This window comes from Phyllostomus hastatus, unplaced genomic scaffold (assembly GCF_019186645.2).
Source record: "Phyllostomus hastatus isolate PE091 unplaced genomic scaffold, TTU_PhHast_1.1 phas_contig_283, whole genome shotgun sequence".
NCBI lineage: Eukaryota > Metazoa > Chordata > Mammalia > Chiroptera > Phyllostomidae > Phyllostomus > Phyllostomus hastatus.
This window is the reverse complement of record NW_025333833.1, coordinates 17,813,393-17,832,927: the sequence shown is the minus strand read 5'-3', so window position 1 is coordinate 17,832,927 and position 19,535 is coordinate 17,813,393. Positions and strand designations below refer to the sequence as shown.

The following is a 19,535-nucleotide window of genomic DNA, read 5'->3' as shown; positions in this document are numbered from 1 at the left end:
TGGAACAAAGAAGCCTGAGAGACCAGAGTGTGTGTTGTCCTCAATGAGTACTAAGGAGGCCTTTTTAGCTAGAACTCCCATAAATGAGAATAGTAGGAGGCGAAGTAAAACAGGCTGTACACCTACCACTCCCATCACTTGAATCTATATATTTGGCTACCCCAACAATTGAACCAAACAACCTCAATTAACTCCCAACCAGAAAAGAAGACATAATGGAAATTAAAAGTACTTAGAACCAAACAAAATGAAAGCACTGTTTGGGATGCAGCTATCACAGTATTATAAGGTAATGTATAGCCTTAAATATATTTGTTTAAAAAAAAGTGCAAATTGGTGACCTAAACATTCTTAAATTAAAGAATTTGGAAAAGGAAAACAAAGATAAATTAATGAAAGTAAAATAGTAAAGTTTAACAAAAACAAGAGCTGGTTTTTTGAGAGAACTAAAGAAATATATAAACCCCTGTTTTATTGGTAAGGAAAGGAAAACATGGTAAATGAAAAAGAGGACATAATCACCACTTAAGTGGAAATTTCAAAGTCATAAACAGAATAACTCTAGGAAAACAAATTTGAAAACTTATGTGAAATGAGCATCTTTGTGAAAATATAAATTTCTAAAAAGTAATATAAGAAGGTATAATGAAAACATAAAAAGGCATTACTGGTCTCTGGCCAGGGTGGCGGCATAGGCAGACATGGCTTACCTGTTCCCACAACCACATCAAAATTACAACTGAAATGTAGAACAACCATCACTCAGAACTGTCAGAAATTGAGTTAATTCCATAGGTGTCAGACTTCCAAAGAAACCACATCCATCCAGACTGGTAGGAGGGGTGGAAAGACAGAACAGGCTGGTTGCACATCCACGTGTGTTGGATAAAAATTCGAGAGGAATATCTCAGGAGCAAGGAGTCCCAGCCCCATACCAAGCACCCCAACCCAGGGTTCCAGTGCCAGGAACTGCACTGGAAAAGTGTTAGAGATAAGAGAGACTTTTTTAAAATATATTTTATTATGCTATTACAGTTGTCCTATTTTTCCCCTTCACTCCCCTCCACCCTGCCTACCCCCTCCCACCCACATTCCCCCCCTTTAGTGCATGTCCATGTGTCATAAGTTCTTTAGCTTCTACATTTCCCACACTATTCTTGCCCTCCCCCTGTCTATTTTCTACCTATTGTCTATGTTACTTATTCTCTTTATCTTTTCCCCTTCTCTCCTCTCATTTCCCTGTTGCTAACCCTCCATATGATCTCCATTTCTGTGGTTCTGTTCCTGTTCTGTTTGTTTTCTTAGTTTGCTTTTGTTTTAGGTATGGTTGTTACTGTGAGTTTGATTTTTTTTTTTTTACTGTTCATATTTTTTATCTTCTTTTTCTTAGATAAGTCCCTTTAACATTTAATATAATAAGGGCTTGGTGATGATGAACTCCTTTAACTTGGCCTTCTGAGAAGCACTTTATTTCCCCTTCCATTCTAAATGAAAGCTTTGCTGGATAGAGCAATCTTGGATTTAGGTCCTTGCCTTTCATGACTTAGAATATTTCTTTCCAGCCCCTTCTTGCCTGCAAGGTCTATTTTGAGAAATCAGCTGACATTCTGATGGGGACTCCTTTGTAGGTAACTGTCCCCTTATCTCTTGCTGCTTCTAGAATTCTCTCCTTCATTTTTACCTTGGCTAATGTAATTATGATGTGCCTTGGCATGTTCCTCCTTGGGTCCAACCTCTTTGGGACTCTCTGAGCTTCCTGGACTTTCTGGAAGTCTATTTCCCTTGCCAGATCGGGGAAGTTCTCCTTTATTATTTGTTCAAATATCGTTTCCACTTGTTGTTTTTCCTCTTCCCCTTTTGATACCCCTATAATTCGGATGTTGGAACGTTTAAAGATGTTCTGGAAGTCCCTAAGCCTCTCCTCATTTTTTTGAATTCTTGTTTCTTCATTCTTGTTTGGTTGTTCCTTTCTTCCTTCTGGTCCCTTCCATTGATTTGAAACCCAGTTTTCTTTCCATCACTACTGGTGCCCTGCGCATTTTCCTTCATTTCTCTTATCGTAGCCTGCATTTGTTCATCTAATTTATGACCAAAGTCAACCAATTCTGTGAGCATCCTGATCACCATTGCTTTGAATCGTGCATCTGATAGGTTGGCTATCTCTCAGTCGCTTAAAAAAAACTGGCTCTGGGGCTTTTAATTCTGTTTGTGCCATCTTTTTGATTTGATTTTCCTTTTTGGTCTGGTCGCGCCTATTATGTATGAGAGGCAGAGCCTTAGGTGTTCACCAGGGTGGGGCACCTCAGTCGCTGGGTCATGACGTTGTATGTGGGGGCGGGGTAAGATAGGGAATAATGGCGCCCGCTCCGCTCTCTCTAGGACTCAGTCCCCTCTGCCGCTTCCCACAAGCAAATTGGGCCCTTCTGGTGCTGGCTCCCGGGCAGATGGGCTTGTGTACTTTCTCAGACTCTGTGGGTTTCCCGAAGGAGCCTCCTGTGAGGCCAAGAGAATCTCCCGGCCTCAACTCCCACAGGTGTTTTCAGTCGGTGCCTTTAGGCCTTTGTTTCCTGGCCTTTGTTTCCTGGCGCTGGGTCCCTGGGTTGCGCAGTCTGTAAGTCGCTGCCCGTTTTCGTTTAGTTTGTCTGAGCTCGAATGTGCGGCTGCAGACAGCCCGCTGCCCTGCGCGCCTCACTGGGTCTGCTCGCTGCCTCCGGCGCCCAGGGTCCGCCACCGGTCTGTCAGCTGCCCCTGCGCCCTGCGTACCCGAGTCTGCCAGCCGCCGCGGCTTCCTGCCAAACAGCCGCGACCCCTCGACCCCTCTCCGTAGGCCTCCGACTCCGCCCCTCCTTACCAGTCTGGATGTATGGTAGTCAGACTTGCGTTCGGTTCGTTTCTCTCTGTTCTGGTTGTTTTTGTTTGTAAAGTTTTGTTGTCCTCAGTTTTGGTTGCGTGAGGAGGCACAGTGCGACTACCTGTGCCTCCATCTTGGCCGGAAGTGGATAAGAGAGGCTCTTAAAAGCAACAAGAGAAAAGCAGAGAGCTCTCTACAGGGGAGTTTCCATAAGTGTGTTAGCTGATTTCTCAAAAGAAACTTTCAGGCAAGAAGTATTCGAAGTGATGAAAAGCAAGGACCTAGAGCCAAGGTTGTTCTACCCAGCAAAGCTACCACTTGGAATGGAAGGATAAAGTGCTTCCCAGACAAGGTAAAGCTAAAGGAATTCATCATCACCAAGCCATTATTACATGAAGTGTTAAAGGGGCTTATTTAAGTAGAAGATCACAACTATGAACATTAAAATGGTAACAGACTCACAAGTACCAACAACTGAATCTAAAAAATAAAAACAAAAACTAAGGAAAGAACACAGGAATGCCATCATAGTTATAAGGATAATTTGGAGGGCTGTCAGCTGAGAGGGAGAAGGGAGAGAATGGGGGAAATGGTGTTGGGAACAAGAAGCGTAATTGGTAGGAACAAAATAGGGGAATGTTAAGAATAGCATAGGAAAGGCAGAAGGCAAAGAACTTACATGTACAACCCATGGACATGAACTAAGGGGAGGAATTGCTGGAGGGAAGGGGGTTACCAGGCAGAGCATGGCAAAGGGGAAAAAACTGGGACAACTGTAACAACATAATCAGTAAAATATACTTTTTTAAAAAAGGCATTACCGTCAAAGAAATTCAACCAGTAGTCCAAAGAATCTCATGAAAGAGAAAAATGAAAGATGGTTGAGTTTCAAAGGGGAGTTTTACCCAACATCAATGAATATATAACACTCTTAGAATAATATGTATTTGATGAAAAATACATGTGTATGTATAGGTGTTCATATGTGTTTGGGCATATGTGTATTTTTTGCTGAATTCAATTTAACAATGTTCAATTTGGGATTTCTGCATGTTTATAAGGAGGATTGGTTTATCACTGTTTCTTACATTCTTGTCTAGCTGGTGTCAGAATTACACAATTCTTTTTTTTTAAGATTTTATTTATTTGTTTTTAGACCAAGGGGAAGGGAGGGAGAAAGAGAGAGAGGGGGAGGAACATCGATGCACAAAAGAAATATCAGTTGGTTGCCTCTCACATGCCCCTAACAGGTTGGCCTGGCCTACAACCCTGACATGTGCCCTGACCAGGTATCCATCTGATGACCTTTCAGTTTACAAGACAACACCCAACTCACTGAGCCACACCAGTTAGGGCAAAATTACACAAGTCTCAAAAGAAAAGTTGGGTACTTTTGCTTTTTCATCCTCTGAAATAATTTATATAGCATAAGAGTTATTTGAGAGTGTGGGAAAAAATTATAAACTTTATAAACTGATATCACAAGCAAATATGCAGAAACACTAATTAAATATGTTCATACTGAATACAGTGAAAAAACGTCTGTGTGTGTATACGCATACATACATATACCAGTGTATAAATAAACAAGTTTTGATCAGGACAGGAATTTTTCAATACCATTATCTACATAATTTTGTAGTCAAATATTGGTAATGTAAAAGATTATTTTTATTTGTTTTACAATTAATTTTTCTACCTGAAATCTTATCAATATGTTTTTAGTATTAATATGAAAAAACTTCCTTCATGAAACAGAAAATGAATTTCCTACTTTTTTTAAACTCTCTGTTACCTGAATGTCAGAGCTCTGTTGACTGAACCATCCTTCCTCTTCCTTGGCTCTCCTACAGCTAATGAATGCAGACCAAACCCAGCAAAGAGTTCAAGGAAAGCATTCACAATTGGAGCAATGGCAGTGACATTGTCAGCTCCCTAGTAACATGGCTAACGGTCCTTAGGAAGACCAAGGGGGAAATGCAGCAAGAAACATCTCCACTGGAGGGCTCTGTAATAAACATCTGTATTTTCTTCTGGCTAGTATCCACATCTTGTGGCCACAGTATTTAGATTTTGCCTGGGAGCCAGCCCACCCCTGTCCTTCTGATGAAGTGACTTTATTGCAAAGCCCTGAAATTAAAGCTCATGAACTCAAACTAGCCAGTTCTGGGATTTTGGTGAGAGCAAGGATGCTGTCTTCCTTTTTCTTGCAACACTCAGAGCTGCTAAAAACTGTGTGGCAGATAGGAGGGAAGAGTATACCTGAGAATAAAGACAAGTTTGGGGAACCAACTTGGGAAATGGAGGGGAGCTGGTTCCTAAGGACACAGGTTGAGGCCTGGATCAATGAGTACCTGAAGCCACCTCTTCCAGCTGCTGTGTTCTGCAAGCCAATGAATGTCCTGTGTCACTTAAGCTAAAATCGGCAATTCTGTTGTTTGCAACCATGAGTATCCGGACCCAACAGCTGTCTGAAATTGAAACTATGCAGCCATCCCCTGCTCCCTCCAGGAAGTTATCCTTTAGAGTCAATTGGTGGTTTTACCCTCCCAAAATACAGACGAGCCCTCCTTTACACTGAGTTGGGAAGGGAGTGGGCTGGATGGGGGAAAAGATTTGGAACAAGTACAAGTACGATAACTTCTGGTCATCGTCTCCTGGCCTAGACTGATAAATCTGTGGTGCCTGGGGTGTAGGAGAGGGCCCTGTGGAGCAGCGCTGCTGTTGGAGGCGAGACTCGCCATTCGTGCAGCAGCTACACTGCAGCCGGTGACTTCCTCTTGTGACACTTTAGCACCCTCCCTGTCCTCATGGCCCCATTCTCAGAAGTCTGATGGAAGCATTGCATGTATGACCGGAGAATATCTTCCAGCCACAATGAAAATAAATTCAACAGAAACTATTCAAATACAGTGATTATCATTGTACTGTTCAGTTTTACCTTTAAAATACTGAGTACAGGTAAGATTGGATCCAGGTTAGTATTAATAAAGTCCAGGCATTTACTTAATAGGAGTTCTGTTGTATTTTTAATCTTATGTTTTCCTCTCTATATTTACAAGTTCCCACCTAATTTTAACCTATTAATGTCATACTAATTATTATTATAGTAAACATTATATAGAGTTTACTCATTTCTCTGAATAATTAGTTTTTTCTACTTTCATACCGTACGCCTTCACCCTGGGGTAGAGGACTCAGGGGAAGGAGAGGAAGTATTAGAAGAATTGCGTTAGATGGGAAGATTTACTTTGGGGAGCCTGTAGGACTATTCCTTGAAGTAGACCTAATTATGATTGGGATTTGTTTGACTTCGGGTTAATCACCTGCAGTTACTGCCACCTCGTCAAGCCCCAGTTATAAATTAATGATGGGTCTGCAGAGAGATGAGATAGATTCCTGAATACACACCGAGCAGAGCAGGCTGCCCTGAGGAATAGTCAGAGGAAGGACGCCACTGGGGTATACCGTATCTGTATTTAATCCATCTTCACTGCAGTTGCTCTGTTTGTGTCGCTCCGCACTGCCTTGGTTGTGCTCACGGATCTCCTTAGACGGCCACAGCTGTACGAACCTTAGATGGGCTGTTACACTGACGACAGGGAAAGGCCACAGATTAACACGTTTTCTAAGGTGTGAATTCAGAATGAACTCTTTTAGACCATAGTTTGTTTTTCCTGTTAAACACTATCATGTCAGCAAGGCTTACTAAAAGAGAATGTGATCACCAAGGACTTTATCACCCTTCCTGTTTCGCTGGACTTGGAGTCCATAAAGGCCTGCCCCAGGACTTCCTTGGGACCTCACTTTGTTGCTCAGTATTGGCAACTCAGAGCTGGAAAAGCCGGCATTCGTGCTGCCTGTCACTACCAGAGCCAGTAAGTAGAGTCAAGGATTAAATCTTTGTGGGCGCTTTATTCAGATGCCAGCGATCTGAGAAGGCAGGTTATGTACCCTAAAAACCTGCCTTACTATCTCATCTCAAACTGACCTTTTTACCAGGAGAAGAGAGTAGGTAAGGGGTTTGGAATTCAGGGAAAAGGTTAATCAGATAAAAGCAGTCCAGTGACTTGCCTAGCATCCTTTCATCTGCTGGCCCGGGATTCTTTATCTGCGTCCTGGGCGGCAGACATCTCTCCCTGGAGCACAGTGGCTCAGATACCATCTTGATTGCTTGCAGTGCTCCCGAGGCACAAGGGTTGAATTGCTTACAGGCCTCCTGGACTCAGGGTGGGTCCAGTCATGCATTCCAGTTCCTGGAACAACAGCTTTCTATATGCATTAGTCACTAAGCCTAAAACTTAAAGCTAAAAAAAAATGTTAACTCTTGAATTCCCCCATCAATATAATGTCTGTGTTGCTAAGAAAATGTTAGATTCACCTCTTATTATCTGCTAATAGGTTCACGTGAAAAATACTCTATTATGAAAAATGTGTTTCACAGTATTCTAACAGATGCTGCTAGTATAATAGCCTAACGTAGCAAATGCACCAAATGTGCATGAGCATGTTTTTTGACACTATTTTCATAAGTGATGATATATTCTAATTGAAACTTACTAAAATTGTTTCCTCCAACTGTCATGAAAACATACCAATCTATATGTTTTGTGTACCCATGATTTATGAGTATAAGGCATGTATTCCCTTTGGCTTTCTCCTGTGTGGTTTAGAGTTAAATTTGAAAACAGGAGATTTTATCCCTCTGTCGGTCCAGTGAGTTAATTCAGTTCTCCAGTGTGTATCAACCCTTCACTTAGATAGCCAATAGCAGATTCAAACTTGAAGATTTGTATAGAACATTTTTTGAAATCTAAAATTTGTTAAATGAAAATCTGTTACAAGAAAACATGTCATAATCTTTTTATTTAACTCATTCAGTGAATCCCTTTGGGAACCTTCCAGGAAAGACCTACTTAGGCATTTTTATCATTGTTAATTTGTATACATGGTATCCTTGTATCATATAATTCTTTCATTAAACCTTTTCTCTTATGAGGCCCAACACACATTAGAAAAGTGTTAAAAACAAAAATTTACTACCCATAAAACTAATTACCGCCCAGGCCAAGAAATAAAACATCAGAAACTCCAGAAGGCGCCAGCATGCCCTTCCCAGTCGCTGTTCCTTCTCTTCCCACCTCGAGAACTAACCATTCTTGACATTTGTACTGACCACCTTCTTTCTGTCTTCATAGTTTCACCACAGGTTCGTGGTTCTGAAATACTGCGGTTTAGTTTTGCCTGGTCTTTGGTTTTTGGTTTGTTGTTTTTGTTTTTGTTGTTGAAATTTACATAAATTGGATTATATAGCTAAGTATTGTTTGGGGTTCAGTATTTTTCACTCAAGTCATACTTCAAATTACTGTATGAACTCACCACAAATTATTTATCCATTCTACTATCTGGGCCCATTATAAATAATGCTGATACAGACTTTCCTTCATATGTCACTTGATAAACATTGCAAATATTTCTGCTAAATTTTATATATATACACATACTTGCCAGGTCATAGGTATGTGTATTTTTAACATTGTAAAAGCCGTATCACTTTACCACCAGAGGAGGACGAGTTCCCATTGCTTCGTGTCCTCATCAAACAATTGTTTTAGCCCATCTATGTGTTGCCCATCTGTTTGAGGTAGTGTTACCTCAATGGCTTCAATTTCCATTTCCTTGAATACTAATGAAGTTGAGCATCATTTTCATATAGCTATCGGTCATTCTTTTATGAAATTGCTTGTTCAATTGTCTGGCTGTTTTTATATTATGTTGTCTTTTTCTTACTGATTTTTAGGTGTTCTATATATGTTCTGGATTTGAGCTAATTATGGAAATATATGTATTACTGATCTCTTCTCCCACGTGATTGTTTGCCTTTTCACCAACCTAAAAGTCTCTGTCAAAGCTGAAAAATTCTTAATTTTAATGTTATTGGATTCACCAAACTTTTGGTTTATGATTAATGCTTTTCTGTCCTTTTTAGCAATCCTTTCCCTACCCAAAAGTCATAAACACAGTCCCTATGTTAATTTTTAGATAAGTTATTTTAACTTTTACATTTAGATCCAGAATTGAATTTTTGGTATATTTTGAGACAGGTTTGTCATTTAGTTCTATGTGGATAACCAGTTTCTTACCACTATTAATTAAAAAAGATTATCCTTTCCTCCTTGGAGTTCCACATTCATTGTAAATGAAGTGTCTATATATACATCAATTAATTTGTGGGCTTTCTATTCTGTTAGTCTGTTCTACATTGTTTTTTGTGACTGTCTGAAATAATATAGCTTTATAATAATTTTGAGGTAGGTAAACATGGCTCACCTCCTCACATAACCACGTTAAAATTACAACTAAAATGTAGAACAACCATCACTCAGAACTGTCAGAAATCAAGTTGAATGGAAGTCTTACAACTACAGAATTAAAGAAGCCACATCCATCCAGACTGGTAGGAGGTGTGAAAACACAGAATAGGCTGCTCCCACGTCCATGTGTGGTGGCTAAAAATTTGGGAAGGATTTATTGGGAGTGAGGAATCTGAGACCCACATTAGGACCCCAGCCCAGGGTTCCAGTGCCAGGAAGATAAGTCACCCTAACTTCTAGCCAACAGGGATTTAGTCGGTGGCAGAAACTTCTGGAGTCCCAAGTAGTTCCTCTTAAGGAACCCACACATGGACTTAATCAGACACACCCTCTGAGCTCCAGCACTGGGATAGCAGCTTGAAAGGCACCAGTGGGAATACAGGGAGAAATGGAAGTGTCTGGCATCAAGGGGAGAGCTGGGGGACTGCTCTCTCCCGGACAGAAAGATGGGCAGAGATTTTTGTCTCTTTTCTGAACCCTCCCCTCAGAGCCACAGAGCCAGTAGGCTGGTGTCATATCTGGAACTCCATCAACCTGGCTAACACTGTTTGCCCCACCCTGGAGATCCCCAAAGACTCCATCCCACTCAGCTTACAGGCCCACTCACGCTGCTTTTCCTTATGAAGGTCTTGGCTCATGCATCATAACTTCTTAAATCCTCTCAAAAAAGCAATAGCTCGCCTCAGTGAGCCCCAGGCCCCCCTACTACTTGCTAAATGGCCCCAGACCCAACACTAGCAGCAGCTATGCTATATTCACAGCTTGGCTTCACCTGAGAATCTACAAGCCCTGCACAAGTAGGCAGCCATCTCAGATTCCTTCATAGCTCAGGCAGGGTGACCCCAGGCAAAACACAGGTCAGGGCTGACCTGGGCCTGCACCACAATGGAAACCCCAGAGCCTACGCACCCAGCAGACAGCTACAGATCGCAGCAGAGCCCAACTGCAGCAGAGCCCCACCACCCACCCCTGCACAGCTGATCCTCCATGGAGGGCAGAGGTTGGTAGTAAGTGGTTACAGCCAATACTTGCAGCTGACTGGCCCTCCCATTGATCCACCAACAGCAATCAAGGCTCAACTACAAGAGGAGGGAGTACTCAGCTCACATGAAGGGCACACCTCAAGTACCTAGCTTGTGTAATATGGGAGGCTGTGCCACTGGACCCTACAGGACACCTACAACATGAGGCCACGCTACCAAGACACAGAGTCAAAGCAGCTCTACCTAGTACATAGAAACAAACACGGGGGCTGCCAAAACAAGACAAAGAAACATGGCCAAATGAAAGAACAGATCAAAACTCCAGAAAAAGAACTAAACAAAATGGAGATAAGCAATCTATCAGATGCAGAGTTCAAAACACTGGTTATAAGGATGCTCAAGAAACTTAGTGAGGACCTCAACAGCATAAAAAACACCCTGTTAGAAACACAGGATACACTAATTGAAATAAAGAACAATTTACAAGGAAACCTCCATACAGTGAGTGGATGAAGACAAGAATCAAATCAATGATTTGGAACATAAGGAAACAAAAAGCAACCAATCAGAACAGCAAGAAGAAAAAGGAATCCAGAAAAATTAGCATAGTATAAGCAGCTTTTGGGACAACTTCAAGCATTCCAGTGTTCACATCCTAAGGGTACCAGAAGGAGAAGAGAAAAAACAAGAAATTGAAAATCTGTTTGAAAAAATAATGAAAGAAAACTTCCCTCATTTGGTGAAGGAAATAGACCTGCAAGTCTAAGAAGCTCAGAGTCCCAAATAAGATGGTTGCAAAGAGGCCCACTGCAAGATACGTCATAATTAAAATGCCAGAGGTTAAAGATAGAGAATCTTAAAAGCAGCAAGAGAAAAGCATTCAGTTACCTGCGGGGACATTACCATAAGACTGTCAGCTGATTTCTCAAAAGAAACGTTGCAGGCTAGAAGGAATTGGCAAGAAATATTCAAAATCATGAAAAACAGGGACCTACAGCCAAGATTGCTCTTCCCAGCAAAGCTATCATTCAGAATCAAAGGGCAGATAAAGAGCTTCCCAGATAAGAAAAGAACTAAAGGAGTTCATCATCATCAAACCATTATTATACGAAATGTTAAAGGATCTTACTTAAGAAAAAGATCAAAACTATGAACAATAAAGTGGCGATAAATACATATCTATCAACAATTGAATTTAAAAAAACAAATTAAGCAAACAAGAAGAACAGAGACAGAATCAGGGAGACAAGACATCATTTTGATGGTTGCCAGATGGGAGGGAGTGGGGAATGGGTGAAGAGATGAAGGGATTAAGTACAAATTGGTAGTTACAGAAGAGCCATTTGGCTGTAGAATTCAGTATAGGAAATGGAGAAGCCAAAGAACCTATACTCGTGACCCATGGTCATGAACAAAGGTATAGGAATTGCCTGAGGGAGTGGGGTATGCTGGGTGGAGGAGGAAAAGGTGGGGGGATTGGGACAATTGTAATAACAATAAAGTATAATTAAAAAAATAAATGTTGATACTAGAGCAGGGCCTCCTATCTTGTATATCATTTTATTATTTTTATTGTGGTAAGAACATTTAACATCTCCCTTCAACAAATTTTACGTGTACAGTACAGTATTGTTAACCATGAGTATTATGTTGTTCAGCAGATCTCTAAAACTTATTCATCTTGCATGACTGAAACTTTATACCCATTGAACACAGCTTTTTTCTGTTAAGTATGATGTTAGATTTGGCTTGCTACTTGTTTGTTAGGGTTTTGAATCAAAGTTCATGAATGAAAAATCCTGTAATTTTTAATAATATCTGTGTCTGGTTTTAGTTTGAAGGTTTTGCTAGATCCTCAAAGGAAACCGGAGTGTTTCTTCTTTCCCTGCTATCTGGATGAGTGTAGGCAGGACTAGCATTATTAATTAGAATTCACTGGGGAAGCCACCTAGCTAAAGTTTTTAGTTTTGTTTTTCTTGTTTATTTTGGAAAGGTTTTTAATTGCAAATTCAACTTTTTCAGTAAGACTAATTAGATATTTCCAGTTTATTGGGAGAGACATATTCATACTATGGCTTTACCTTTTTATGGTCTATAGGGTATGTAGTAATGTCTCCCTTTTCACTACTGATATGTGGTTTGTGCCTTTTCTCTTTTTTTGCTTAATTGGACTCTCCAAATTTTATCTTAGTAGTGTTTTCAAGTAACTTATTTTCATTATGATTTAGTTACCCCTAGGGTGTTTAGAACTATATCCTTAATTTCCAAATACATAGGTATTGTTTCTTCACTAGAAAATAGTTTCGATTTCTAGTTGATTAAAAAACATTCTGAATGATTTCCATTACTTGGAATTCATTGTTATTTGCTTTATTTTTGTGTATTTTTACAAAAAAATTCACTGTGAGCTTGAGAAAATGCGTATTCTGTAAGGTATGGTGTTCTCTATACAACCATTAGGTCAATTCCCTTATTGTGACATTCAGATCTTCTACATCCACTCACTGTGTTTGTCTGCGTGTTTGGTCAGTTACCAAAACAAGTGTGCTGAAGTCTCTACTGGTTGTGAATTTATCTTTTTCTAGTTACGGCAATTTTTGCTTTCTATATTTTGAACCCATGTTATTAATGCATGCAAATATGGAATTAATTTATCTTCCAGGTAAATTGAAAGTTTTATAATTATTGATTGTGTCTCTTCGTCTCTCAGTAATGGGTATTGCCTTAAAGCTAACCTTGACTAATACTAATAGACCTACACCAATTTTCCTCTGGTTATTTTTTTTTTCATAGTTTTTTCTGTCCTTTTCAACTGTCTGTATCTCTGTGTTTTATATAATGGTTTATAAATAGAAGATGGTTTTATCTTGTTTATTTAATGAAAGTGTGCCGATCTTTGTCTTTAAAGACATTGTTAAGACATTTACATTTAATGTAATTGAGTCTAATAAATCTGTCAGTCTTTGAAGGTCAATAAGGCTTTAAACAACAATTTTTACATTAAGAAAAAGTTCATTAACATCCATGAGTTTAAGAAATCTCTGATTTGTACATAACTATGCAGAGATTATAAAACCTCATCACCTGTTATTCCTTTGAGTGCTGTATAATGAAAAGAGATCCAGTGACTAAAATATACTAAGAACAGCATTTCTAATCTATTGTTTGGGTCTTTTGCTTGCAACTTCTATCTATATTGTGGCTTACTTGCCCAATTCCAATAAACACGGCATTAACAATTTATCTTTTATATGAAGTACTGTAAAGATTCCACTTTCGATTACAGGGCTGTGACTCCCAAATGAGCATGTCCGAAGTGTCCTGTAGTGGAAGTACATCCTCATGTCAGTCTCTTGAACACGGCTCAGTTCCAGAAATCCTCATTGGCTTACTTTACAACGCCACTACTGGAAGACTCTCAGCAGAAGTCATAAAAGGCAGCCACTTCAAAAACTTGGCAGCAAACAGACCACCCAGTGAGTGAAAAATATTTTTCTAAATTCTAATGTTTTCTGCATGTATGGGGATCTCAGTGTTAGGGACTTCAATCCTATCATTTAGTCTTAACTGATCAAAATGAAATGGTGTAATAATCATCAGCTAATCTGTTTCATTTTTTTCTATTTCCAGTCATTTGGGAAGTAGAAAAATTTGAAATTCAAATCATTAATTGTAAGGTATCAGCACTTTTAATTTTTCTAATGTCAACGGAATAAATTCTCCCTGTCATATAGCCATTATCTTCTAATGCCAGAAAAAGAGTTACAGGGTCTTTTAAAGTTAAAGGTATTCCACAGATACGATCAGGAATATGTACAGTTATCGTTGTCAACTGACTAAGGATTGATGTTGTGTTTTCTGTCTGCATGCAGAACTATAAACTAATGTATAAATTTCTACATTGTTCCTCCTCTTCTCCCTTAACAATTTAAGAAGAAACTGTTTTTCATATTTTTCTTCCTTTAAAATTATAAGTCAGTACTGCCACCAGAGTCTTCTTAAATGGAATGTACTTTGGCTTCACCAGGACAAACAAATAAGGAATATTTTTATACTTACCCTAAACACTAGGAACTGAAAGCTAGATGGTATAGCTCTGCCCTGTCTCTGCCTCTCACTCTTCTTGTCTCCTTATCTCTCTCCCAGCTCGAGGGGTGTGGGTAGGTCAACGGGAGTGCAGAGAAATTGTCACCCAGTATATGCCCAGAACTATTTGTTAATATCTGTGGAAATGAACTCAGAAAGTAGCAGCTTCTTTGTACTCATCTAAATTAAAGCTGTTAATGTCCTAAACTAAAAATCTGAAAGGAAATTTTCAATAGTAATGGCCACCTTAAATTTGTTTAAAGATTTCTCTCAGATTTGCTTAAAGCAATCTTTTACTCCATGTATCAAATAATTATTGGAGGGGAAACTTTTTCACCCTTGAAATAAATTAACTTCTAAATGTCCTAAAAAGTTTTTTCAATCAAAATGAAGTCACATGTACATATTTGGTTTGCTTGAAGTGGTATTGAAAAACCTTGCTTCTTATGTACATCGTGAAGTGAATCTATTCCTAAATTAAAAGTCAGAAGGCCAAATTATGTTTATATTTCTACCCTTGGACAAGTGACCTAACTCCCCTAAAGTCTGTTTACTTACACATAAAATTAAGGTGTGTCTCTCACAAGGTAATTGTGAGACTCATATCAAATAAAGGTGCATAAAAAGAGGACATTGTTATTCTCCCCTTTCTCTTTTCAGAAGGAAAGTCAGAAGGGGGAAAGAAACAGTAGAATAAACAGCTACTTGGTTATCTTAGTTAATGCATACTTAGAATGCAAATTCTAATGGCCTGGGAAGTAACTTAAATGAGCAGAATGTGTAGATGAAAGATAGGAGCCCGGTGAGGTCTGTGACAAACGGGAGTGTGCACACCCTGCATTTAGACATTCAGACTGAAAAAACATTAACACTGTAACAAATAACATACTCTTGGGGTTGCGTTTAGCCACAAGCTATCAGTTTGCCATTCATTCTTGCTTTAGCTAATGGTTTAATTTTTGACAAACATTTAACTTGAGAAGCTGAGAAGTAGTGAAATGAAATGATATGTTTGCCTTTATCTCCTTGGTCTACCCACTTTGATAGAAGCAGAGAAATCACTAATCAGAACTAAACTGAAGGGGCCTGGGTAGAGGCAGGGGCTGGTAATAAACAGGGTAAGAGATAGGCATGCACAACACAAAGTAGATCTTTCTGGATTTAAAGAGTAAATTAAAGCAATAGCCATTATTTTAGAATTAGGTCTTCAGTATCAATATGTTTATCTGAAATAAGTCAACATTAAAATTAGTTATATGGAGCATTTATAAAGTAAAATATAAGACAATTTTATCATTTGGTCTTATACTGTATATATTATATAAGATTGTGACCCTTCGTATATACCTAGGCACTAAGTTTTGAACTGCGTTATAGATTAAATAATCCAATTTTTATTCAAAGAAAACGAGCAATATTCAAGGGCAAAATTTTTGGTAGTTCTATTTTATTTTTCATTACTTAATTTTATATTGAGAGTAATAAAAGAATTTGAAATATTAAATATTGCATGGATAAACTTAAAAATTCAGAAGAAGAATAATGATCCTATAATGACTTTTATTCAGTCTTTTATGGTCTGGTAATTTGCATGATTCTATGTTCAATGTGCTTTAGACCAAGCAGATATCATTATAAAGATGCCCCCCTTTAAAACAGGGTAATTTTTCTTTAAGATTACACAGTGACCTTAAAAAGTCTCATTTCATGAACTTTACCCAACAATCCTTTTGTTCACCCCTCTACCTGAATTAAAATGCTAAAGTTTTGTGTTCTTCCACTCCAGTGAACAGTGTTTCCTCTTTAATTCTAACCTTTGACCCTCTTTCACCCAACAATTGACATCTGGTCATTATTTCTTTTACTGCTTTCCACCCCCTGTTGTCAGATGGACTGTTCTGTTGTCTAAAACACTTGATAGGTGGACAGGTTTATATAATCCGAGGTGAGTTCCTGTAGAGGCTAATTGGATGTTGTCTTTTCATGCAAAAACAAAATACCCTAAAACTTGCCAGCAGTGAAGCTGTCCACCATGTTGGTTTCAAAAAAATGCACATTTATTATCTGTGGTACTTTAAATAAAACTAACTTAGAATTTATCTCTGATTATGGATGATGGTATTCAGAGTATAAAATAAGCAAAACTTTTTAAATTAAAGGTTTTATTTTTTCATTCATTATATTTTGATTCATACAACAGAAATAGTTACTTCATGAGAAATATTGCAATTTACATGAAAATGAATCGAAATTCTGATATGAAGTACACATGATGGATCAACATGCTGAAGATCATTTGCATGAGTCGAAAGAACTTAAAAGCACAGTTGTACGAAGAGAGGGTTTACCTTACAAATACCCAGGCAGTGTGGCCTGTCATGTTTCACTTTGGACACTAAACATCACATCAGTTTTTTTATACTCATGAAAATAGTTAAGATACCATGCTTACATTTGACATTGAAGTGTGTCAAAAGGAATCCTATAGTATTTATTTTGACTATCCAAAAAGCACATTAAATGTACTGCTGCATGAAACCAGAAGAAAGTTGTACTTGATTTGCTGAACTTTGAGCCCTTAATGCATTTGGCATCATTTCGGTCCTTAACTGGTTTGAAAATATAATTAAAAACCACATCCATGCAGAGATTTTTTTAACATTTCATCCTAAGCTGTTTTGACATCATCTTTGCATTCTTGTCTTCCTCTTACCCTCTTTACCATTTGCCTTCATTTCTGTTTGTTTGTTTGTTTATTCTTATTCTCTGAAAACACAGTGGAATGCTTTACAGTGTTGTGGCTAATTGAGCTTGCTAAGTGTTTATTAATGCTATGATGTCCTGCTTAGTGAAGCTAAACGGGGACGGGGACGGGGCTGGTGGGGTGGTCGTGGGAGGTCAAGGCCCCGGGTGGGAGGGTGGAGGAAGGATTATGAGGTATACCTTTAAGTTCTAACCATAACATAGAAAGAGCGAGGTTGAGATATCAGTGCCCCCCAAAAGATTTGTTGCCCACTTAGCATTCTCTGTACCTGTCATGTTTTACAAGCATCTGCATCAAAATGGAATTAGTTGAATTTCCATTAAACATGGTATACACCATATCCTTATAAAGTACAGATACTTAATCTTCTCAGCAGATGTTATAAGAAAGATCTTTTGAGTTGGTTTCAAATGATATTTGTGGTATGTTGTTTTTTTCCCCTATAGATACATATGTTAAATTAACTCTACTGAATTCCATGGGTCAAGAAATGTCTAAATGCAAGACATCCATCCGCAGAGGGCAGCCAAATCCAGTATACAAGGAAACTTTTGTGTTTCAAGTGGCCCTATTTCAGCTTTCTGATGTGACACTTATACTGTCCGTGTATAACAAACGCAGCATGAAAAGAAAAGAGATGATAGGCTGGATTGCGCTAGGTCTGAACAGCTCTGGAGAAGAGGAGCTCAATCACTGGACTGAAATGAAGGAGTCGAAAGGACAGCAAGTGTGTAGATGGCACGCACTGCTGGAGTCGTGATGTTAGAGCGCGCACACGCAGCCCGGGCCTCCTTATTTCCAATGGCACCACTGCTGTCCTTGCCGAGCCACCATTAGAAGAGTTCTCCTTTGAAGAATCACCTTCAGCATTCCACCAAAATGTTTTAAATTGTGTGGTAGAGTATCTAATACTGACATAAGTGAAGAGAGGCTACATCTCTGGTGGAGATTGTTTGGGAAGAGGAAAGACTAATGACGTCGTTGTTAAATTAACTGCCCTCCAGAGCTTTCAGGGCATGCTTTTGAGTTGGAGTTGATTTTACTTTAGCAAAAGAGCCAGTCGTTTATTCTATGAAAAATCGAAATTATGAATGATTTTAATTAGAATTTTAGTTGCAACACTATTTTAGATCACACTACATATAATCCATAAAACATATTTGGACTGGCCCATCCCTGATGTTTGAAATGTACTTTAATATGAGAAGGTAGTTCTCCACCTCTGCCGTAAGTCATAGCTAATGTCGAAGGGCTCCGGTCACGTTGAAAATTGTTTCATTTCTTATGTTTTCCCTTTGTGCACTTAGGTTCATCATGCCTCAGTTCTTCTCAGCACTAAGTCTAAGTGCAAGCGAGATTTCATTGTTGTAAAAATAATTTAATGTTATTTTTTAAACTCATGACTTCATTTGCCTCTGCTTTTGCCTGATCCAAAGAGACCAGGTCACTGTACTGGTCCCTTGCAAGTCTCCTAGACAGGTTGTACTGTAGAACTACGTAACTTTCTGTTGAAAGCACTTCCTGTATTCTCGTATTCCAATGTAGGAAGCTAATAGAACAGGACCTTACATTACAATTTCCTTTCAATGATTGACTCTTTAAAATTGTAGTAATGTGCAAGTACATTTTTTACAAACTAAAAAAATGTAGTAGATAAGCTATAGAAAATTGAAAACAATTTACATTAAAGAAAATTTTAATGATCTGCTCTTAGTGTTTAGTAACCAGCACTGCACAAAGCAGGCAGCATCCAGATAAGAAGCTCTTCTCTCTCTGAATCTCCTTCACTCCGACTTCGGTTTGTATTTGTGATATGAGGACTCTCCAGTTCTCAGTTTGAACCAGAACATCATGTTCAAAATAGTCCTCAGATTCTTTATGGAGTTTCTAGTGGCTTGTGGCTAGATTTTATGAAATTCACAGATGCGTTCAATGTGATGTCATCCTGTGCCTTTCATGTAAGTTCAGTTTGCTCGTACAGCTTGAAGGTTGTATTTGCAAAATTAGGCCTTCGATTTTTATAAATGAAAGATTCCTCAGAACAGTATCACAAGCTGTTTATTTCCTCTGAAGTATGTAAAATGGGCTGTTTTTTACATCACAAGGCATTTTCATTTGTTGCTTTTATATTTAGGAGCTCTGATTGATCAGGAATATTATAAGCTGTTTTTAATTTTGCTTCTTACTCAATATATAATTTATGCATATACTTTATTAAATAGAGTGTGTTTTGTATATAAGAAAATATTTTTCTCTTTCTCATTTCTAGTTAAACTAGACAAAACAAACTATTTGCCAATTACTAAAAAGCAGTATATCATTGTTCCTAGTCCCAACTAATTACTGTATATTATTGTAAGCTAGGACTTGTTATTACCATAATAACAACACCATGCATAGATACTATTATTTCAACCTGGCTGTACTGAAAGGCCTTAAAAGAAATCCAAAAAGACGGTGAACTCCTAATATTTTTT

General features: G+C 38.5%; 1 protein-coding gene across 2 annotated transcripts in view; it reads left to right on the top strand.

The window, feature by feature from the left end:
• Positions 1–18,962, top strand: part of SYT14 (synaptotagmin 14) — a 216,597-nt gene extending 197,635 nt beyond the window's left edge. The window contains exons 7-9 of one of the 2 annotated variants that reach the window (XM_045838675.1): positions 13,495–13,684; positions 16,183–16,239; positions 17,505–18,962. In XM_045838675.1, the coding sequence (XP_045694631.1) occupies positions 13,495–13,684; positions 16,183–16,239; positions 17,505–17,818 (561 nt within the window). In that variant the 3' untranslated portion in view covers positions 17,819–18,962. The remainder of the gene's footprint in view (positions 1–13,494; positions 13,685–16,182; positions 16,240–17,504) is intronic. The other variant, XM_045838674.1, reaches the window with a different exon arrangement.
• Positions 18,963–19,535: the final 573 nt, after the last annotated feature.